General features: G+C 27.9%; 2 protein-coding genes across 4 annotated transcripts in view; one reads left to right on the forward strand and one right to left on the reverse strand.

Moving 5' to 3' along the window:
- Positions 1-25,349, forward strand: part of LOC109598304 (heparan sulfate glucosamine 3-O-sulfotransferase 1) — a 114,826-nt gene that overhangs the window by 33,744 nt on the left and 55,733 nt on the right. The window lies entirely within an intron of this gene.
- LOC109601387 (serine/arginine-rich splicing factor 5) lies at positions 20,760-22,400 on the reverse strand. Of its 3 annotated transcripts, none has more exons than XM_049968333.1 (3): positions 21,685-22,400; positions 21,446-21,471; positions 20,760-21,280 (listed from the first exon to the last, which is right to left on the reverse strand). In XM_049968333.1, exons 1-3 carry the CDS (start codon positions 22,322-22,324, stop codon positions 20,765-20,767), a joined length of 1,182 nt encoding a protein of 393 aa, XP_049824290.1. In that variant the 5' UTR covers positions 22,325-22,400; the 3' UTR covers positions 20,760-20,764. The 3 variants fall into 3 exon arrangements, with proteins under 3 accessions (XP_049824290.1, XP_049824289.1, XP_049824288.1); XM_049968332.1 differs by lacking the exon at positions 21,446-21,471 and adding an exon at positions 21,365-21,437 and having other exon boundaries at positions 21,606-22,400; XM_049968331.1 differs by having other exon boundaries at positions 20,760-21,283; positions 21,365-22,400.

Here is a 25,349-nt window from a genome sequence, read left to right on the forward strand (position 1 = left end):
AAAAAAATAGGGGTAAATAATATTTTCTTACAAAAAAATATATATTATTTTGCATTAATAGACATGGAGCCTTAATAAGTTGTATGTCCACCATTGGGATCAATTATTGCTTGACATCTGCGGAGCATACTTCCTACTAAATTATTGACTCAAACTTGAACTATTTCTTCCCAAAATTATGATAACAATACTCGAAGTTGTTGAAAAGTTTCTGGAGATACATGATTCGTAAAAATGTCCCAAGCATGCTTGATGGTATTGAGGTCTGGAAAGCATGGTGGTAATGCCAAATGAGGGATTAAATTTCATTATTTTTAAATTAAAATGAATAACAAATATTAAAATATAAATAAAAAAAAAGAACTATATTTATTTAAAAAAATCTTACAATTAAATTAATATATGATATATAAGAAGGTCAAAATTAAAATTTTTTCAAAAAATTGTTAATTATTTTTTATTAAATTAAATAATTTTTTCACAAATATTTAAATATTTAACAAATATTCTCAATTAATAAATTTTCATTGTTTTTTAATTAAAAAAAATAATAAATGTTAAAAAATAAATAAAAACGGTAAAAAATTGAAACAAAATTCAGAATTTACATTTATTTATAAATATAACGATTATTTTTAATAATTTTATAATTAAATTAACACATAATTTATAAGAAGGTCAAAACTGAAGTTTTCCTAAAAAATTACTAATTATTTTTTCTTAAATTAATTATTTTTTCCAAAAAAATTTAAATATTTAAGATATATTTCAAAATGAGAAGTTGTCCTTTTAAATTTCATTATTCTAAAATTGAAATAAATAATAAATATTAAAATATAAATAAAAAAAATTATAAAAGATTATATAATAAACTTCAATAAAGTTGCCCATTTAAGTTTTTTTATTCTTAAATTAATATAAATTATAAATAATAAAAATAAAAATAAAAAATAACATTATCGTCGACAAAAAAAAACTAAAATTAACAATTATTTGCTTAATAATGTCCCACCTGTAGATATCACCTATACTGCCCTGACTATACTGTGTAGAGATCTGTTCTTCACCCAAGCAGATTCCAGTACTAATCATTACACCTCCACCTCAAAATGGATGAACCAATTAGCATTCCCTTCGATTTCTTCGATTTACCCCAAATCTTGTCCATACACGTGCTCGACGTCTATCTGAAAATCTGGACTCCTCTGTGAACAGTACTGGACGTCATTCGTCTCTCCAATTCACATGTTCTATAGCCAATGCTAATCTTTCAGGCCGATGTCCCAAAGGTTTCTAATCGTCGTTTGATGGTTCGAGTGGAAAAAAGGATACTAGTAGCGTCAAGAAGCCTCTGGGACAATGCTCGTGCAATAATTAATTAAAATAATAGGTATATCGGTTATATTGAGCGGTGGTAACTGTAGGCTGACCTGTTCTTTATCGTTCAGCAATATTTCCTGTGTTTTGAAACCTAGATGCAAGTCTAGAAATAACAGTTTGCGAAACATGGAAAATGTTTACAACTTTGGTCTGTAGGGCACCATTTTGAAGCATCCCCACAGCTCTATTGGCTTCATATTGGCTTAATTTATGACGAGGCATATTTTTATCAATAAGAAAGTCACTAGAACTCGGTTTATTGCTATAAAAGTAAAACATGAAATCAACGGTACGTGAGTATATTTATTTAAATAACGAAAAATTGAAATAAAAAATGCCGTTTTTGTTTATATAAATAAGTGACGCGGTTTAGGAAATAGGGTACAATTTAATATATTATTATTTAATTTATTTATTACAGTTTATTATTTATTACTGTTCAGATTTTTGACATGTAAAAGAATTCATTCAAATTACATAGTTCTCATTAATTGCACCAATAATATAAGCAGATATTAAATTTCCTATTTTCTTGATTCTTGAAAATATATAAAATATATTTTATCTTACATTATAATTGGTAGCCTTTTGGAATTTGAACTAATTCGCTAACTTTATGTAAATATATCCTACTGACTATTCAAAAGTTCAATTTGAACAGATATTAATTTTTTTATATTTTTATTTCTAAAAGTTATACATATTAATGTTCAAGTCCTTTGATGCCTGAATTTGTTTAATTAATTTATTATTATAAGCAGCAGTATTATAAGCAATATTAAATTTCTTATTTTCTTGTTTCAGGAAGTATTTGTATATTTTATTATATTTATGCAACAAATTTTACATTATATTATAGTATAGTTCACAGATATTTGACATTTAAAAGAATTCATTTAATTTGTGTAGTTGTACCAACATTTAAATATGAACAGATTTTACATTTCTTATTTTCTTGATTCTTGAAGATATTAAAAATATTTTATATTTCTATTGCAACATTTACATTATATTATATTATAATTGGTAACCTTTATAGCCTTTTGAATTAATTAGTTAAATTTAACAATATAATTAATATTTGAACAAATATTAATTTTTTATATGTTTGTTTCTAAAAGTAACATAATGTATATCATTTTAATATTTTAACATTAAAAATTTTAGAATATACTACTTATTAATTTAAATTTAAATGTAAAATGTCTTATTTCATTGTTTCTGGACGTGTTATATAATATTTTATTATTCACCAACATTTTAATATAAACAAATATTAAATTTCTCAATTTCTTGATTATGGAAAATATAAAAATTACATTTTTTATATGTTCTTTACAAAATTTACATTATATTATAATTGGCAGTCTTTTGTTATTTGAAGTAATTCATTAAATTTATAGAAATATGACTGCGCTAACATTTTAATTTGAACAGAGATTAAATTTTTTTATATTTTTGTTTCCAAAACATAACATTTTAATATTTTTCCATTACAAAATTTATTATAAATTATATTAAAATTTCCAGTTGCTTTGATGTTTGAATTTTTTAATTTAATTATTATCAACATATATAATATTAACCTTTTTATATATTTGTAAAAGTAATATATAACAATTTAATATTTTTTGTTACAAATTTTACTATATACCTAATTACACTTGCTTTGATGTCCGAATCTTTAATCAATTTACATCCCATCGACTGCGCCAACATATATTAAATTTCACATTTTCTTGTTTATGGAAATATTATATTTAAATTTAAAAGAATTCATTCAATTTATATAGCTCTCATTGACTGCAACAACATTTTAATATAGCAGATATTAATTTTTTTTTATTTTCTTGATCTTTGAAGATATACAACATATTTCTTATTATATTTCTGTTTCAAAATTCATATTATATTACATTATAATTAGCCTTTTGGTATTTGAATTAATTCGCTAAATTTATGTAAGTATATACCACCAACATTTTCATTCGAACAAATACTAAATTTTTTATATTTTTGTTTCTAAAAGTAATACAACAATTTAATATATTTTCAATACAAATTTTACAATTGTTGTTTAATTAATTTATATTCCATGGAGTGCATCAATTTTTTTATCAATATATATTAAATTATTTATATTTTTGGTTCTGAAACCAATTTAATATTTTTGTAATAAATTTCACAATATGCTGAATTATAATTTACACTTGATTTGACGTTTGAATTTGTTTAATTAATTTATTGACCGCGCTAACATTTTATTACGAACACATATTAAATTTCCTATTTTCTTGTTTCTAGATGTATTATATAATATTTTATTATGTTTACACAACAAATTTTACATTATATTATATATATATATATTATAATTAAATGTACAGTATATACTAATTTACATTTGCTTTGATATTTGAATTTGTTATATTAATTTATATCCCATCGACTGCGCCAACTTTTTATTATGAACATATAATAAATTTCTTTTTTTTTTGTTTTTAGAAATATATAATTTATTATCATATTGTAATAACACATTCTACATTACACTACATTACAATTTGCAGCATTTTCGCATTAGATCTAATTAGCAAAATTAGCAAAATATGTATATCCCATGGAATGCGTCAACGATACATTATACATTTTTATATATTTATTTATAATATTTTTTCGTTACAAATTTTACAATATACTAATTTATTATTTATCGTTATTATGGCATTTGAATTTGTTTAATTAATTTATATCCCATTGACTGTGCCAACAGTTTAATATGCATGATGATTAAATTTTTAATATTTTTGTTTATAAAAATATATTTAATATTTTATTACTCTCCACCGCATTACATTTACATTTTAATATATTACATTTGCTAGATTTATGTGCACTTACCGGCTGCGCCAATAACACTATTATAATTTTGCAAAAATTCTGTTAACATTCTTGATGTAAATAAAGTAAAACTCGGTCAATTTTTAATCCGTTCGGCACGTAGTGCAGAGATAAGAGTCGATTCACTGTTGCGTCGCGGTCCGTTTTCATTTTCCGCTTTTAATGGGAAATTCGTGAGCGCATTACCATATACCGTGTGCCGGGGTTAAAAAATTAATTTGCGCCAAACCCAAAAGCGGAGAGAGAACTATACAAAATTCATCCGGCGACGTGAAACTGAGTCAAGGTGAGGTAACACGGACACGCGGACTTGGCCCAGTTTGTGTATTCTATTAATTGTTACAAGTTTCCTTAATTAATAAAGGTTTCCGAATCGCAGCTGCAGCTGACAAGTGCACATGGATTTGGAGTTGTCTGCTGGGGGGGACTTAATTGCTCGGGAGTCGGATAATCTAATTAAACAACCCGAATTTACGGTCCCCTGAATTGACCATGAGGGTGTTTAAATAACAAAAGTCAAAACTAAAATAAGTAAACGTTTCTTTTGGCAACGAATATTCGTATCAGTCGGTGAAATGAAATAAATCAGATTGGACGTTACAGAAAAAACGGGGAATTTAATTGCGTTTTTTATTGTTTCTTGTGAGGGGGAGACGTTATCCACGTGGAAGCTTTGTACAAGGTGTCGCTGTAATTTGCACGCAACGTTTTGCTGCGTCGTTGTCCAAGGTCAATGTCGTATTTATAAAACGGACAAATGCGTATAAATCTGAAAACATTATTAAAATTGATAACCTCTTTTTTATGCTGACATTATAACAGGCGGCAACAAACGGGGAAGGATCTAATAGAGTTATCTGAATGTCTTCCATAAATATAAATATCCCTAATGTAGATAAGTTAAATAGGTCCATTATACCTTTACAAGAAACTCGCGTAAAAAACGTGAACTGCCTCATTTTTAGCCCATTTCATTATTGCCGGCCCGTTTCGGGTCCAAAAGATCGATAACCAACTGACAAAACAAAATTCAACTGAATATTTTACCGGTTCAATTTGGAAAAACGTGTTAATATTTTAAATACAAGTAAAACAATTCTAATTATTTCAATTGTTACAAACTAATTAGTGTTTGCACATTTTTTTATTCATTCTAGTTACCATAAAATAAGCTCAGTTAATTGCAATTATTTTCGAAATTGTACGTTTATGTTGATTGAAGCCTCTTACTTTTGAGTGACACCCTTCATTGAATCATGAAAATTGACACGAGGGACCAGCTAAACAACTTCCTTCAATAATAATAATAATAATAAGAAATGAGCTATTGAATACTTAAGTGTCTGCAATTATTGAATGTAGCTAATGACTCATTTTAAATGAGTTATAATGACAAACTTTCAAGAAGCTCATTCATTATAGTTTAAGTTTAAATTGTCCTAGTTACATAATAATTCAATAAATTTTATGTTTTAATATAAGTATGGTTAATCTAATTTCAAGGTATTTGAAAGTATACGTTTTAATTATTTGAAAGAGTTTACTTTTGATTCTATCATTGTAGACTAAAGATTTAACTTATTAGTTTTAACAATTATAAACGAAGTGCTAAGTATTTAACTGCTTTTAATTATAGACAGTGATAAATGGCTTATTAACAAGTTATAATGTATTATATGATTTTTGTATTTATGTAAATGATAAATTTAATACAAAGATATTTGAAAATATATGGCTTAATTCATTGAAAGAGTTTATTTCCGATTGACACTTATTCTATCATTGAAATATGATATCTAATATGAAGAACCAACTAAATAACTTATTAATTCTATTCAATTATTGAAAGTGACAAATGACTAATTAACCATAAGTTATTATGGCATCTTCTTCACTGTCTTAATATATATAGTAAATCTAATCCGAAAGTTATTTGAAAACGTTTTAATTGATTGAAAAAGCTTATTTTTTATGGACACTTAGTCTATCATAGTAGAATGGAAATTAATATGAAGAATCAACTAAACAACTTAATTCTAACAAGTGTGAATGAACTACAGAATACTTAATTGTCTGCAATTGTTGAAAGTAACAAATGACTTATTAATAATCAGTTAAAATGGCAAACTTTGAAGAACCTCATTGATTAAAATTTATGCTTAAAATGTCGCAACTACTTAATAATTTCTTCAGTTTTATGTCTTAATTTATATGATTATATCTAATCTAAAAGTTATTTGAAAGCGTACGTTTTAACTGATTGAAAGAGCTTATTTTTTATGAACACTTATTCAGTCATTCTTGCATGGAAACTAGTGTGACGACCCAATTAAACAACATATTCATTCTAGCAATGGTAAATGAATTGCAAAATATTTAATTGCCTTCAATAATTGAAAATATCAAATAACTTATTAACAATGAGTTATAAAGGAAAATATTGAGACGCTCATTCATTAAAATTTAAATTTAAAACGTCGTAACTGCATAATAATTCCTTAAGTTTTATGTTTATGTTTTATGTTTACATATGATAAACCTAATCCAAAAGTTATTTAAAGTATACATTTTAATTAATTGAAAGAGCTCATTTTTTATAGACACCCAACTAAACAACTCATTCATTCTAACAATAGTGAATGAACTGTGAGATATTTAATTATCTGCATTTATTGAAAGGGACAAAAGACTTATTAACAATGAGTATAAAGATAAATACTGAGACGCTCATTAATTAAAATTTAAGTTTAAATCTTCGTAATTACATAATAATTCCTCTAGTATTATGTCTTCATGTATTTAGTAAATCTAATCCAAATGTTAATTGAAACTGTACGTTTTAATTGATTAAAAATGCTTATTTCTCATGGACACAATCTATTATTACAGTATGGAAATTAATGTGAAGAACCAACTAGACAACTTTTTAATTCTAACAACTGTGAATGAACTGCAGAATACTTAATTGTCTGTAATTATTGAAAGTGACAAATGACTTATTAACACTGAGGATAATGGCAAACTTTGAAGTCTCTCATTCATTAAAATTTATGTCTAAATTGTCGCAACTACATAATAATTCCTTCAGTTTTAGGTCTTAATTTATGTGGTAAATCTAATCCAAAAGTTATTTGAAAGCGTATGTTTTAATTTATTGAAAGAGCTTATTTTTTATGAACACTTATTCAGACATTTCTGTATGGAAACAAGTGTGAAAATCCAACTAATCAATTTTTTCATTTTAACATTTGTAAATGAATTGTAGGAAATTTAAATGTCTGCAATTGTTAAAAGTAACAAATGACTTATTAACAATGAATTATAATGACAAACTTTGAAGACGTTTATTCATTAAAATTTAAGTTTAATAAGTCATAGCTACATAATAATTTCTCTAATGTTGTGTCTTAATTTATATGGTACATCTAATCCAAAAGTTATTTGAAAGCGTACGTTTCATCTGATTCAAAGAGCTTATTTTTTATGAACACTTATTCATTTATTCTTGTACGGAACCTAATGTAGATCCAACAAAACAACTTATTCATTCTAACAATTGTGAATGAACTGTAGGATGTTTAATTATCTGCATTTATTGAAAGTAACGAATTACTTATTAACAATGAGTTATAAAAACAAATATTGTGACGCTTATTAATTAAAATTTAAGTTTCAAACTTCGTAATTACATAATAATTCCTCTAGTGTTATGTCTTCATATATATGACAAATCTAATCCAAATGTTGAAACTGTACATTTTAATTGATTGAAAAAGCTTATATTTGATGGACACTTAGTATATCATTGTACAATGGAAATTAATATGAAGAACCAACTAAACAACTTATTACTTCTAACAAATGTGAATGAACTGCAGAATGTTTAATTGTATGCAATTGTTGAAAGTAACAAATGACTTATTAACAATGAGTTATAATGGCAAACTTTGAAGACTCTCATTCATTAAAATTTATGTCTACAAAATAATTCCTTCAGTTTTATATCTCAATATATATGTTAAATCTAATCCAAAAGTTATTTGAAAGCATACGTTTTAACTGATTCAAAGAGCTTATTTTTTATGAACACTTATTCAGTCATTCTTGGAAACTACTGTGACGACTCAACTAAACAATAGTGAATGAACTGTGGGATATTTAATTATCTGCATTTATTGAAAGTAACAATTGACGTATTAACAATGAATTATGATGACGCTCATTAATTAAAACTAGATATATATAATAAATATGGTAAATAATATGGACTGAAAAAGCTTATTTTTGATGGACATTTATTTTATCAATGTAGTTTAGAAACTAATATGAAGAATTAAACAAACGACTTCTTCATTCTAACAATTTTACTATTATACATAATAATTTCTCTAATGTTATGTCTTCATATATATGGTAAATATGGTAATTAATATGGATTGAAAAAGCTTATTTTTGATGGACATAGTACAGAAACTAATATGAAGAATTAACCAAACGACTAACAATTTTACATGAACTATAATATATTTAATTGTATGCAATTGTTTCTAAGAGCTTATTTTAGATGTACACCTATTCTATCATTGTATTATGGAAACTAACATGAAGAACCAACTAAACAACTTGCTCATTCTACCAATTATAAATGAATTACTGAATGTTTAACTACAAGTATCAACTAAGCACTTCTAACAATAAGAAATGAACTAACTACTGAATGTTTAACTGTCTGCGTTTACTGAATGTAGCAAACTGTTTATTAAAAATGAATTATATGGCAAAATTTGAAGCAGTTCATTCATTAAAATTTATGTTAAAACGTTTAAAGTAATTGACACTCATTCTAAGATTGAATTATAGAAACGTACACGGGGATCCAACTGAACAATTTCTCACATCTCAACATTAAAAAAATGCACCGTTGAATATTTAACAAACCTCAAATTATTGAAAGTGACTAATGACTCATTAGCAATAATTACAAAGTTTGCACCAGTTCATTTATTAAATTTTAAGTTTAAAACGTCGCAACCACAGACCAACTCCTGCAACTTTACATTTTCACGTACCTGTAAAAGTTTTGTCTAACCCAGTGAGAATGCAAAGAATAAAATTAAACCAATATGTGACAAATAAATAATAATTTGCAAAGCCCGAAACAGCTCAATTATTAAAATGCAAGTTTGAAACGGCCCAACTACCTGAAAACGTTGCATCCGATGCAGACATTTATTGCATTGTGTTTGAGAAGTTCTTCCAGCAATTTCGCCCGGATATCAAATTCCCAGCAGTTCATATTTCGCGTTATTCCATTTTGGCAGAAAGAATAATTGTACGGAGTTCTTTGCACAACTTCTATGCTAATATCGGAATTAACACTTTTTACTTTACTCTTGGGCTGCTGGATTCCGTTTATTTATTAAGCTGACGTCGGTCTGGCATTTCGAATTTATATGTCCGCTATGAATTGTTTTCTTTACATGAAAAACTGCAGGTGGGGTATTAATTAAAACCGTTCTAATCGCCACGTTTTTAATGAAACATTTTTTCAAGTTTAATGTGTGACGTACAAGAGTGTATTTATACTGCATGTAAAAAAATTTGGTATACGAGTAGTATTGAAATAAAAAAGATTAAAATTTGAACGAATTGTTGATGTTTTGTTCTTTCAATCTTTCCTTTAAGGTATCGCAAACAAGATTATACTTAGTTTTTGTCACAATTTGTTTTATTCATTAATCTATACATATAAATGAAATTGAAGTGTCTGTTTGTAATATTGAAATAACCGTTTTTACTACATGTATATGAACATAAATACGGTACATACACCAAAATAACATTTTTTACAATTTTTGTCTCTTTATCTGTCTGTCTCTTTGTTCCCGCTTCTCTCTGAAATGGCTGGGCCGATTTTGACGGGACTTTTATTGGCAGGTAGCTAATGTAATAAGGAGTAACTTAGGCTACTTTTATTTTAGAAAAATTCTTTTATTTTAGAAAAATAAAGTAATGTTGCAATGTCCAAGTACTATCTAGTACCACGTGAAGCTCACGCGCATGCCACCACTGGCACGTTGGGCACCTCCCACCACTTCTCCCACCATCTTTTATAATTCCACCGATCCGTTTTTCTTATCTTATCTTATTTTAATTCAAAATATTTTGTTACATTTTTACTGCTTTCCTTTTTTACCTTTAAGTAATAATTATAAATAATTATAAATTAAGCACATTTGTGTTCAATATTCAGATTTACATTGAAATTGATAAATTATTTATAGGTTATTTTATTTAATTAGTAACGTAGATAGTTGCGTTTTTCTAATATTTAGTTATGCCTAAAAGAAAGTCAAATCTCTCTAAAAACATGAGAAAGGCCAAAAGCCAAAGATTGCGACGTAAAAATGAATCTGAACAAGATAGGGAAAGTCGTCTTATAAATTGTAGATAACGGATGTCCATGTCTAGGTTGAATGAGAGTAGTTCTGAAAGGAATGGACGATTACAATTAGATAGAACGCGTCATTCATTGTTAAGGGCTCGTATTCAACACACTATCGGACGAAGTCGCGAGTACAGCTAGTTTATACTAAACTATTAACATGCCTAGAGTACGAGGAAGAAATCATTTTTAGTCAATTAAGCGAGTTTGATAAAGGTAGAATACTGGGCCTGCATGAAGCAGGAACTCGACGTTTGAACGGAAATGTGAGTATTGCATTACGATATTGATAGTCCTGGAGTGAAGAGGGCCAAAGAGATAGAACAAGAGGTTCTGAAAGACCCATAACTCTTAGATTATTGGTCCTATGGGTTTAATGGAATGATGTACTATTGCTTGTGGTAACAGGTCATCTTCAGTTTTCATTAGATTCAATATGATGTCCCAGTGGTATGTGGATGACGTTTTGGTGCCTTATTTCCATCCCTACTTACGAGACTAAATCTTCAGCAAGATAATGCCCATCCACATACTGCCAGGAATTCATTAAACTTCTTAGAATCCTCTCATGTGAATTTACTGATTTGGTCACTCAGATCTTCAGACCTTTTCCCAATTGGAGATGTGTGGGATATGATGGGATGATGCTTAATTTACAACATCCTCCACACACTCTTAATGAACTAACACGTTAGATTCAGTTCGTGTGAGAAGAGATATCACAAGAAAATGTCTCATTAGATTGATGTCACGACGCGTCAGTGAGTGTCTTAATTAAAGACGGGTGCGACCCATTATTAGCTTTTGACACTTTATGCTTTAAGATTTGTTTAATTTGTTTTCTAAAAAAAAAAGATGAATAAATCAATTATATTTAGGTGTTGCACCAAACCAATAATAATTGATTATTATTAATATTTTAATAAAATTGGAAAGAAAAACGTATACACTCTGTAAATTTATTTAAAAATAGGTTTTTATTTATAATTGTTATAAAAAATCCTAATAAATATTGTTTTTCTAAAAAATAAGAATTGACAAAATTTGATGTTTATAACAATTAAAAATTTGAAATTAATATGGGGTATTTCCACCTTTACTACGAATATCAGCTTCTGTTCATACTCAAAATCTGAATTCGAATTTCATTTTGGACCAAATTCTCCCAAATTTCGAGTAGAACACACTCCACATCCTCTAAGTTATTCGGACGTTTAGGAATGTCTCTTAAATGTCTCCCAAAAATATCCCAGATATGTTCTATTGGATTAAGGTCTGGACTAAGAAATGGCCAGCCATAGCATTAATACAATATCAGCAAGATAATTTCGGATAACATGGGCTGTATGGGATGTGCATTATCCTGCATTAGTAAAATCTTTTGACTTATAATTGAGCTCCAACTACATAAGTTACAAAGAGCATATCTTTCATTTAACCATCCAAAGGCACAAACGGGTCAATCGTATGTGTTCAGAATTCATCTGTAAACAGAAATCGTTCCCAATATATAGTTAAAGTCGGGCGTCGAGCAGGAAACCGGGTTGCAAATTATCTTCCCTAAGTCATTGTCAATACGTATTCAAAGTATTTCTACGTTTTCTGAGACTGTAAACTTCTTGTAGTCACATGGTTAAAAGTCTCAAAAAATAATCTTGGGCAGGAAATGGGTGTATGGGATACACCAAACTTTTCGCCTTTGCTGCAATAATTCAAATCTTTTTTTTTATGAGGTGGTGTGTGACACATCCTTTTGTGAACACTTCGAAAAAACACTACAGGCCAACGGATACAAAGGTTTAGAAATAAGACGTACAAACTAATAATTAAGATTCACTTAGTGAGCTCACGATTGGTAAATCTTTTCTCCCATATATATGTAAAGTTACCGGTTGAATTGGAACATCCATACTGTTTTTATACCAACAAGGAAGATTCAACACAGTCTCAGATCTGTCAAAGATAGGAGAGACCATCAAACAACTTCTGGGATACAACGTATACCATGCTCTCGTGGGAAAGTATACTCGGTAGCACAAAACGTTCAATAGGGACTAAGATTAAGGAACACAAACAAAACTGCATTCTAGAACATTCAGACAAGTCCGCTGTAGCTGAACATGCACTGTTAGACGGAAATCATAAGATGAAATTCCAAGATACACAATTGCTTGTCTCGATAACTGGATATCACAAGAGAATGATTGGAAGCAATAGAAATCTATTGGGTTGTTCGGAAAGTAATATCGTTTTTTTTCTCTGTGAGAGCTTCAAGGATAATCCTAGGCCTTTCAAATGGTCATAAACTGCTGAATTTGATAATTTTAACCTCAATCCGATCCCACGTGTTGTTATTCGCCGGTTCGCATCAAGTAATGCCTTTATCGCGTCTTTATCAGCTTCAATCGGTCTTCCCGAATGCATCTTCGACATCAAAATTGCCGGATCGAAATTTAGCGAACCAGTTCTGGCAGTGACATACTGTCAACACATCTTCTCCATGCACATCGGTCAATTTCTTTCCGGCTTGAACAGCATTTTTACCCTTTCTGTAGTAAAACAGTAAGATATGTCGAAAATGCTGCTTATCGCTCTCCATATTTAAAAGGGCACCAACCAAAAACTACTCCGTAGAATTAATTGGAATTTTTCACACACAAGCCTTGCTATATGAGCTCTCAATGCATATAAAAATTATACGGCTTAAGTGTGAAGTTAGGGAAAAAACGAAATGACTTTCCGAACAATCCAATATAAATACGGAAACAACTTCAACAGAAAAGAAGAATTATTGAAGCTTGATAAAATATGGACACCAGTGTTCAAAAACACCAAAATCACGAACCAAATCAGACCTCTGAAGATGTTATCCACTCGTGCTATCGTCAGGAAATGATTCCAACAAACTTCGACCAATAAACCAATAATGGAACTTGTAAAAACGTTTATATTTTTTTAAAAGTCATATACGAGGGTGTTTCAAAGTTAATTATTTACTTAAAAAAAAATTATTTACAAACTTATAGGTAGTGCGTTAATTTCTTGCAGCAGTGTATTTCATAAAGACCGGACACGACTTGCCTAAACTCAAAAACATGAGGCCGGAGGTTTTAAAGTTTTGAAGCTTGAATTACCATTAATATCCGCCGCGTCGCATTCCTTATATAACGTTCCGGAACTTCAATTTTCCATTGTGTTCGAGCGGCAATAATAAATAAATTAAGGGCCCGGGTCTCTATATCGCGTTACGTTTTCTTTTGACCGGAAAATTTTACGCGCATTACTTTCGATCCGCGACCGAAAATTACCGCGGAAGAAATATCGGATTACCGTTTTCGGGGTATTGCTGCAGTCGGGATTTAATGGAGCCCCTCCTTCTCCACCTCGCCGCCTTTTCACTGCCGCAAAATGCGAATATTATATGACGAACTATAAATTCATTAGTTTTTGTGGGCGTTATTTCATATTTAACACAGACTTAACATGAAACATTTTACGTAATTTTATGGTGGAAATTCGGCACGGAAAAATGAACGTACCGACGATGGGCACAGTTCAACGTATTTTAAATCCTCCATGACGTGATCGAGCGCATTTTAAACTTTCGCAAATAAATAATAATCGACTTTAAGTGCACGAAAAACTCAACTGTTCATTTCGTTCGAATTCAGATATAGTAGTGGAAATGCTGTACGTAATTAGAGCAATCTCGTTACGTAATCTGTTGTTTTATTAAACACGCAATTTTTATTTTACTCAGTTTTATACATTGTAGCGCACATTCCACAACTCAATAATAATTATGGCATGGTTGATTGACTTAATTAAAAACAATTTTTGTGCCAGTCAATGTTGCAAACGGCTCGAATTTAATTTCAATTCAATTTTTTTAACGTTTTGTGTCTCAAACACCGCTTGTTCAATATATTTTTTATAAAATAGTAATTATTACAAAGTAGTTATTTAATTGAAAATAATTTTTTATGTTTTAAACACTGTTATTTTATATATTTCAATATAGTTTTAATAATACTAAATACTATTATTAAAATTATTGAGTCAGTCAGTGTTTCAAAATACTAAAATTTAATTGGAAATATTTTTTAGGTTTTAATTAATTTAATAGTAATTGTTAAAATTATTGAGTCATTAACTGTTGCAAAATGATGGAGTTTAATTAAAAATATTTGTTAGGTTTTGACACTCTTATTTTACATAATTGAATATTTTTTTATTAATAATAATTATTAAAACTATTGAGTCAGTTCAAAATTAGTGAAATTTATTTGGAAATATATTTTAGGTTTTAAACACTGTTATTTTATATATTTCAATATATTTTTTATTAATAATAATAATTATGAAAATTATTGAGTCAATAACTGTTAAGAAATGATTAAGTTTAATTCAAAATATTTATTAGCTTTTACACAAACTTATTTTATATAATTCAATATTTTGTTAATAATAATAATTATTATCAAAATTATTGAGTTAGACTGAGTCAGACACTGTTGCAAAGTAGTGAAATTTAATTGTGAATATTTTTTAGGTTTTAAACACTGTTATTTTATATTATTGAGTCAATAACTGTTGCAAAATGGTTGAGTGTAATTAAAAGTTTTACACACTCTTATTATATATAATACAATATTGTTTTATTAATACTATTAATTATTAATATTATTGAGTCAGACTGAATCAAACTCTATTGAAAACTGATGAAATTGAATTGAAAACATTTCTTAGGTTTTAAATACTACTATTTCATATACTTTAATATATTTTTTATTATTAATAAATATTTTTAAAATTATTTAGTCAGTCACTGTTGCAAAGTAGTAAGTAACATTTAATTGGAAATATTTTTAGGTTTTAATTATTGTAATTTTGTACATTTCAATATATTTTTAATAATACTAATTTTTATAATTAAAATTATTGAGTCATTCACTGTAGCAAAGTAGTGAATTTAAATGAAAATATTTTTTAGTTTTTAAACACTGTTATTTTATATATTTCAATTTATTTATTTTTTATTGATTAGAGTAATTATGAAAATTATTGAGTTAATAAGTGCTGCAAAATGGTGGAGTTTAATTAAAAATATTTGTTAGATTTTACACACTGTTATTTTATATAATTTAATATTTTTTTGTTAATATTAATTATTATAATTATAAAATTAATTAATTAAGTATTAATTAATATTAATTTTTATATATTTCAATATATTTTTATTAATAATAATAATTATGAAAATTATTGAGTCAATAACACATATGTTTTACACGTTATATAATTCAATATTTTTTATTATTAATAATAATTATTAAAATTATTGAGTCAGATTGAGTCAGACACTGTTGAAAAGTAGTAAAATTTAATTGAAAACATTTCTTAGGTTTAATATATAAATAATATTTACATATTTCAATATTTTTTATGAATAATAATTATTCAAATTATTGAGCCACTCACTGATGCAAGGTATTGAAATTTAATATATTTGGGTTTCAAACACTGTTATTTTATATATTTCAATATAGTTTTATTAATAATAATAATAATTATGAAAATTCTTGAGTCAATAATTGTTGTAAAATGGTTAAGTGTAATTAAAAGTATTTATTAAGTTTTACACACTCTTATTTTATATAATAGTATAAAGTAATATTAATTATTAAATTTAAAATTATTGAGTCAGACTAAGTCAGACTTGATGAAAACTGATGAAATTTGAGTTTAATTAAAAATATTTATTAGGTTTCACACTCTTATTTTATATAATTCAATAATTTTTTATTAATAATAATATTTTTTATAATTATTGTGTCAGATTGAGTGAGACATGTTGAAAAGTAGTGAAATTTAATTGGAAATATTTTTCAGATTTTAAACCCTGTTATTTTATATATTTTAATATATTTTTAATAATAATTATTATTATTATTGAAATTATTGAGTCAATCACTGTTGCAAAGTAATGAAATTTAATTGAAAATATTTTTTAGGTGTGAAACTCTGTTATTATTATATTATTATAATTATTGAGACTGAGTCAAACACTGTTATTTTATATACTTCAATATTTTTTATTAATAATAATTATTATTAAAATTATTGAGTCAGTCACTGTTGCAAAGTAGTAACATTTCAATATATTTTTAATTATTAATACTTAATTTTTAATTTAATTGGAAATATTTTATTAATAATAATAATAATTATAAAAATTATTGAGTCAGTAACTGTTGCAAAATGGTTGAATGCAATTAAAAATATTTACCGGTTTTACACACTCCTATTTTATATAATTCAATACTTTTTTATTAATAATATTATAATTATTATAATTGAATTGTTGAAATTTAATTGAACATTTCTTAGGTTTTACACTGCTATTTTATATACTTCAATATATTTTTAATAATAATAATAATAATAATAATAATGATAATAATAATAATAATTATTATTATTATTATTATTAAAATTATTGAGTCAATCATTGTTGCAAATTAGTGAAATTCGTCGTAGTATATCAATATTTGTTCATTAACAATAATAATTATTATTAAAATTATTGATTCAGTCACTGTTAAAAAGTAGTGGTAATATTTTTCAGGTTTTAAATATTTTATTTTATATTTTTTGATATATTTTTTGTTAATAATAACAACTATTATAATTACCAAGTCACTCAGTGACTGAAAAGTAATAAAATTGAATTAGAAATATTTCATTTATTTAAATTTAATTCATTTATTATGAAATATTTTTATGTTCCACTTTTAGTACATAATGTTTATTACATATTTTATGAATCCTCATTTTCTTACAATTTTTCAGTTAGGTACTACTGCAAAGTAATGGCATTTAATTAAAAATTATTTATTAGGGTTAGAATACTGATATTGAGATAGACACAATATTGAAATGAAGTGAAAAAAAATCGATTTTATAATCAGTGGTGTAGAGTAACATAATGGTTTGTTTAAGGGGTAGAGTTGGTATTTTCAGGTCGTTTTGGGGCGACAGTGAAACGGTGCAAGGGCGGAACCGGTGTTTTTAACTAACTGGGTTTTGTGTATTCAGTACAGAGCCCCGTCGTCCTTTAACTTTTATCTGGTGAATGCAAATTACTCTGGGAGCTGCGCCCCCCATGAATCTGTCCATTTCAAAAATATTTAGACCAACGCATGTAAATTCGACGTTCCATAACAAAAAATTGAACCCGATAACAATTATGGTAATATTAATATCCACGCATCAAGACCGGTAAAAACCCCGATCCAAAAATAGTACGGATCGGGGGTCGTAAATTTCAATAAATTTGCGTTTTGAGGTCGAGCCCTAATCCGTTTTGGAAATTATAGTTTGCACCAGATACCCGGATCGTTTTTGTGCAATAAAACGGTGTGCGTTTTCCTTTAATAAATCTAACGGCACCATTGTACGATAATACGATCGAAGCAACCCCCCGAAGTAAAAACGTTTGGGTGCATGTTGTTCGGGGACGATCCGCATAATATTCAAATTTCTGGCACGCACACTCTCCGCCGTCCCTTGACATTGAACGGAAGGTTTCTCCGCCACTAAAATTCCTCCCTTTATGGGACTGGGACGCCGTGGCTCGCGCTCGCTCCTTAAACGAACATATTGCGTTTTTTTATACTCCGACGGATCGACGACAAATCGACCAATTTATGTTCGCATGAAAACAGTTTTTTATTCCGGGGTCCTACGGGTGTTACGTGTGGCGCAGTCGGTGGAAAGATCATTCGTATGCCATTCTTTAGTCGCCGGTTCTGTTCTATCGTGCCAATTGAGTGCCGTAATTCTTTTGGATATTATTTAAAAGCACTCGAAACCGGTTTTTGAGTGGCACAGACAGAAACGAGTGGCCACTTGACGTTCCGGGTGTTAACAGCGCTTTGGACGCCATCGATTTTACTCGCACTTGACAGGGAACACGATGCTACGTTTAATAAGAAATGTTACAAGGAATTCGTGGGATTAAATTTCACATTGTTTAAAATGGCGATTCAGCTCATTTGCAACTCCGGTAATAACAGTTTCGTTGAAGGGCTGCCACTTAAAAATGTATGCATAAGTAACCATACGTTTTATATTTGCATAGCTGATTTGCTAAATTAGAACGTGCAACAAGTCGAGATTGCATAATTAATTTTCTACCTTATAAAAATAGAGAGATGCTGATATTAAATTTAATAAAGGGAATGTAGGTTAATAAAGTTTTGCCTTAATAAAGTCTGGATTGAAAACAAGATTAGCAAAACTTTTACCTTACCGGTATAATTAAGAATTAAAAACAAAAATAAATTTAGCATCGTCCATTTCATAATTTACATAAATAAAAGATAGTTTTACACTGCACATCGTCAACCAGAACATGATTTAACAAAGTCCTCTTTAGATAAAAAGGAAAGAATCTTTTCATTGCAACATCTGGTGCAAGAAGTTTAAGCATTTCCTAAGCTTGTACCTTAATTAATTGAAAATTAATAAAAAATCACACAAACTGACTTACAACCATTTAGTTGAACTCTTAACTTCTATCCTGTGTTATAACTATTTCAAGGAATTAAGGCACCTCCTATAATTTTATAAATAAATTTTTCTATTTAAGTAAATAAAACATTGTATATGAACCATACTAACCTTCCGAATAAGATAGAGAATATGGAGGGTTGAAATTTGGACCAAAATGAAATTCGAACCCAGATTTTGAGTATGAACAGAACATCTGAGCAGAGGTTCAAAATCTTTTATAAAAAAATTATGTTAATTTTTATTTATTTATAAAAACAATATTTTTTGGTAACAACTATAAACCTATTTTTAAATAGAATGAATGTATGCGTTTATTTATATCCATTTTCATAAAATATTATACTTATTAATAATTAATTTCTTGAAATATATATAAATATATTATCCATTCTATTTGTGAGTTATTTTCTGATAGTAAATATTACATGTTTTTTGAAACTAGAAAAATTTAATTAAAAACTTTATTCAATAAAAGAATCACACATGTTGCGATTATTTTTATTTTTCTTTTTAATTAAACGTCTTTAATAATCATTACCCAAGTAATTGGCTTAGGTTTAGTTAAAATTATTGAGTCAGTCACTATTACAAATTAGTGAAATTTAATTGGGAATATTTTTAAACACTGTTCTTTTGTATATTTATTTATTATTATATTATATAATAATTATATTATATAATAATAATTATATAATATATTTTTTATTAATAATAATTGTGAAAATTATTGAGTTGCAAAATGGTTGAGTGTAATTAAAAATATTTATTAGGTTTTACACACTCTTATTTTATATAATTCAATTTTTAAAATTATTGAATCAGACTGACTGTTGAAAAGCGGTAAAATTTAATTGGAAACATTTCTTAGGTTTTAAAGATTTACTATTTTATATACTTCAATATTTTTATTGATAATAATTATTATACAAATTATTGAGTCAACAATTGCGAAATGGTTGAGTTTAATTTAAACTATTTATCAGGTTTCAATTTTTTCTTATTAATAATTATAATGATTAAAATTATTGAGTCACACTAAGTCAGACTTATATATATTTTAGTATATTTAGCAAATTTAGTCATTGTAGTAATACTTAGCTCTGTGAAATTTAATTGGAAATATTTTTTAGGTTTTACACAGATATTTTATACATTTCAATTTATTTTATTAACAATTATTATCATTATTGGAATTATTTTTTACTTTTTAATAGGTTCAAACTTTTTTAAGAAATATAACAATTATGAATAACATGGAATTTTATAGGTTTTTAATTATATATTTCATTCTATTTGATGATGACATATATTTTTGAAATTCGAAACATTTAATTACTTAAACATTACAGTAATTGGGTTCGCTTTCGTTAAAAAAACTAAAATATAAGTTTATGAATTCTTTACTTCAATAAATACCACACAACACAATTTTCAGGCACTTACATTACATATTATATAATACTAATTCCTCTCTTGTGACAAAGATCGCGATCTACCTTCCTCAATCTTGGACTTCTTCGGGCTTCTGGACGGAGATCTAGAAGCAGACCTCTTCAGTGACTCTTTGGATGATACGGAGCGGCTTCTGGACCTCTTACTCGCTTTCGGGACTTCTTTGTCATTGCTGCAGTTTGGAGACATACTACGCCTTTCATCTTGTGGTTTCTTTTCAATTGAACGGGAACGAGATTTAGAATCACCGTTTCTAAGAATTGACCGAGAACGGGATCTTGCATCTCCATTTCTTTGAACTGGACGCGATCTGGAACGAGAACTATCTCTCTTCTTTTGAACAGAAGGGGAACGAGATCTTGATTTACCGTCCATTTGCACTGAACAAGAACTTGATTTACCGTTTCTTTGCACTGAACGGGATCTGGAACGAGAACTATCTCTCTTCTTCTGAAGAGAAGGAGAACGAGATCTTGATTTACCGTTTCTTTGCACTGAACGAGATCTGGAACGAGAACTATCTCTCTTCTTTTGAACAGAAGGGGAACGAGATCTTGATTTACCGTCCATTTGCACTGAACAAGAACTTGATTTACCGTTTCTTTGCACTGAACGGGATCTGGAACGAGAACTATCTCTCTTCTTCTGAAGAGAAGGAGAACGAGATCTTGATTTACCGTTTCTTTGCACTGAACGAGATCTGGAACGAGAACTATCTCTCTTCTTCTGAAAAGAAGGAGAGAGAGATCTGGAACTATCTCTCTTCTTTTGATGAAAACGGGAGAGAGATCTAGATTTTTCATTCCTTTGGAAATTGTCCCTCTTCTTTTGAATAGAACGGGAACGAGACCTATCGTTCCTTTCGGCTGATTGTGTTCTTGAACGAGAACGACTAGGCGTCCTCTTGCCGTTCTTAGACTTCTGGTAACTACGTGACCTACTTCTGTAACCACTTTTCCTAGACCCTCGAGAGCGAGACCTGGACCTAGACACAGATCGGGAATATGACCTACGTCCAGACGGTGATCTTCTACGTCTCGTCTCAGGATCCTCCCTCAACTCAATCTTACGACCGTTAAGTCTGTAACCATCGAACATTTTGATGGCCCGTTTCATGTCTTTACAAGTCGCAAACTCGACTTCGCCTTCATTCACATAAGGTTTGTGTGCTTCGGCGTACGTAACCTCACCGGCTTCTCTCATGCAGTCCTTCAGGTCCTGCCAACTGATTCTGGACGACAGATTGTCGACCAAGAGTCTGTAGTTGGTGCGAACTGGTTTCCTGCCGCGGCCACGAATGCCATAGCCGTCGGAGACGCCAATGTTTCTGTCTCTTCCTCTTGGTTTACCTCTGGCTTTCTCAATGGAAATTCTCTGACCAAGCAGTTTCTTGCCGTCCAAGTCGTAAACTGCGTCCTCAGCGTCACGAGAACTCTCGAATTCAATGAACCCGTAACCGTTCTTCAGGAGTATTTCTTCGATGCGTCCGTAGCCTTTAAAAAAGCTCTCCAAGTCGCGTTTGGTGGTATCGTAAGGTAGTTTGCCCAAATACAATCTGTTTCCAGACATGATACAAACTTTTGATTGTTCAAATTGAATAAACTGAGTATATAATTTAGCTTAGTACTAGATAATGATATTGTTGTAAAAGGCTGGTTATTTTGTGATTGTATGTAAGTGAACGGTATATTTTATACTAGTAAATTTACCTAGAAAATACACATAAGTTGTATATAGGTAAATTTTTTGTCGATAATTAAATTTTTACTTAATGCTTACCTATACTGTTGATTAATTCCAAAAAGTATTATGACTGAGATTTGTTATTGTTTGGTAGTTAAATTTAATTCAATCTTTGTGATTATCTTTTATTGGTCATACCGTAGTTCTCATGTTAAAGTGCATTATAACTCTCCTAACGTTTTTGTTTCTTAAATCTGCACATTGACATAAAAATGTTGGTGTTTCTACAATATATGGTTTATTTTTAATGACGACTGATCGAGATCTGTCTATCTCTCTGTACTGATCGCAATCTAGAACACAAATCATTTCTCTTCTTTTGACTAGAAGTACGAGATTTTTTATCTTCTCTCTACCTTATGTACCAAATGAATTAATTATTTAAAAATAATAATAAATTTAGCATTATTTATTTCAATAATAATAATTATTTGTGTTTAGTGGTTAAATCTAAAAATTATGATTGGGAGCATTGTAAGGTTCCCAACATTTTCTTTTTCTTAAATGTGCGCGTTCACATGAAAAATTGAAGATGTTTGCCCAAGTAATACATGACAGCATATTTTCATAAACTTTAACTGTACATTTAAATTGTGTTATTTTGTAAATTATTTTTTCTGAACATTTACTTCTTGTTACTCTTTGCAATTGAATAAAGTTTTCAGTCATCATTATATTATCTGTACAAAATTAATTGAAACTTAGAAAACAAATATATTTAGCATTATTTATTGATCAGTTCATAAAAGGTAAACAGTCACTTCCACAAACTCCCAAAGGATTTGGAGAGAAGAAGTTCATAATACTGAATAAACAATAGATTTATGCAATCCCCCTATTTTATTTACATATATTGGTTTTTTATGTTAATTAAATCTCAACAAATAACAATGTTAGTTTAACAACATGAATAGAACAAGCTTACAACTTCATAAATAATTAATTTGAAATTTGACTAAATAATTAATACATATTTGGCATACTTTAATGGCCTTTTAAATAAATTGTAAATAAATATAACAACTTTAATAGATCAAAAATCTTTTATTTTGTAAAATTCATTGAAATAACCATTGTAGTACGCATATACACAAATACATATTATTTTTGTTTATATATTTTATTTATTTGACTGTTTAAATCTAAATTATTTATGTCAAAATAAATAAAGTTTATTATTCTGATCATCTCATAAGAGAACTTTTTCGTGAAAGAGAAAGTACTACCAAAGACTTTCAAACTCCAAACGTATTTAAGAACATATTACATTATCTATACGTAAATTAATCTAATAATGAATATCTAATTGAACTTTAAGAATTCGATCGGATCAAGTCTTTTTTTCTCACACCTAATGCTTATAAAAAGTATCTATTATTATTCTTACTTATTTTTTTTTTAATTCATTGAATGAATTAATAAACAAAAATAAAGTCTGGTTTACTAGAAAGAATATTTGTTTTTTTGTTTCTTAATATTTAAAAAAAATCTATATTAATTTTTTTCTTATACCTAATGCTAATAAAAATATTGTATACAATATTAAACTTTAATAATTATTATTAACAATTTTAATCATATATAATAAATTATATTTATTTATTTTTTAATTCATTAAAAGAAGCCTTGTGGTACATCAAATATATTTTATTTTTGTACATTATATTATATTTGTTTGACTTTTTAAAAACTAAATTGTTTATATACAAATGAATATTTAATGTCCATTCAATTTTATTCTATAACAAATCGATTTACTTTAAAAAAGTTTTTCCCGAACATTTTCAAAAGAGACTTAACCTGTCAAATCCAGAGATTTACAATTTTTTTTCAGAAAAGAAAATAAACAGTTTTAAGTTACCAATACTACTAATTCAAAAGTACTTTTTTATTATTTAATTGGTAGGGCAAAGTGGTGCCCATTTTATTTTCATATATGTAATACCATTTTTAGATTAATAAATACCTAAGTAAAGAATCTAAACGGTAATCTGATTTAAAAAAAAACTTTCCCCGTGTCAAATCGCATATTTTATTACCAATACATCAGAAAAAACAAAAAAACGTTTGTCTATTTAGACTATGTAAGATTGGAAATATTCACAAATAATAGAAATGATCAATAATAGAAATGATCAATACCAAATTAGCGTATTTGACTTGTCAATGAGTGTACTCATTATTCTTTTATATACGTTAAATATTTTGTTAATATTGAATTTATGTTAGCGTAGCAACCTTAATATTAAAAACCAAGAAAAACAAAAATTAAACGGTCGCTTCCACAAAAATGTTTAAGAATGTGTGTTTGGTAAGACCATTGAATTTATTTTTTTCTACTAATATTATTAAAAATAACCAAAAATTTTGTTTGAATAATACTCAATTTGAATTCAACATCAGTTTCCTCGACTTATCAAACAATGTCCTTAAATAAAATGTGATCACATTTGAATATTATTCTTTTATTTTTATATTATCAATTTTTTGTCTTGTTTCAAAAGTTGTGGAGTGGAACAGTCATATGAACTGAGTTCTAAACGTAGCCAATTTGAAAACGTATTAGCAAATTTTATATAACAAATCCAACTACCAGATTAATATTTATCTGTGAAAAAATTAAACACACAAAGATATAATAAATGCTTTAAATTAGACGGTGGTTTGGTGAAAACAGTCTTAGTGTAAGTACCATGTAGTATTAAGAGTATAATATTCCAAGTTTCTTGAAAAATAGGATAATTTGTATGCTCTTTTTGACAGTTTATTCCATAAACTACTAAATTCAGAAAATAAATTCATAAGCAGAATAATTTTTTAAAAATTAAAAATTTATTTGTAGGTTTTGGTT

This window comes from Aethina tumida, chromosome 5 (assembly GCF_024364675.1).
Source record: "Aethina tumida isolate Nest 87 chromosome 5, icAetTumi1.1, whole genome shotgun sequence".
Lineage (NCBI taxonomy): Eukaryota > Metazoa > Arthropoda > Insecta > Coleoptera > Nitidulidae > Aethina > Aethina tumida.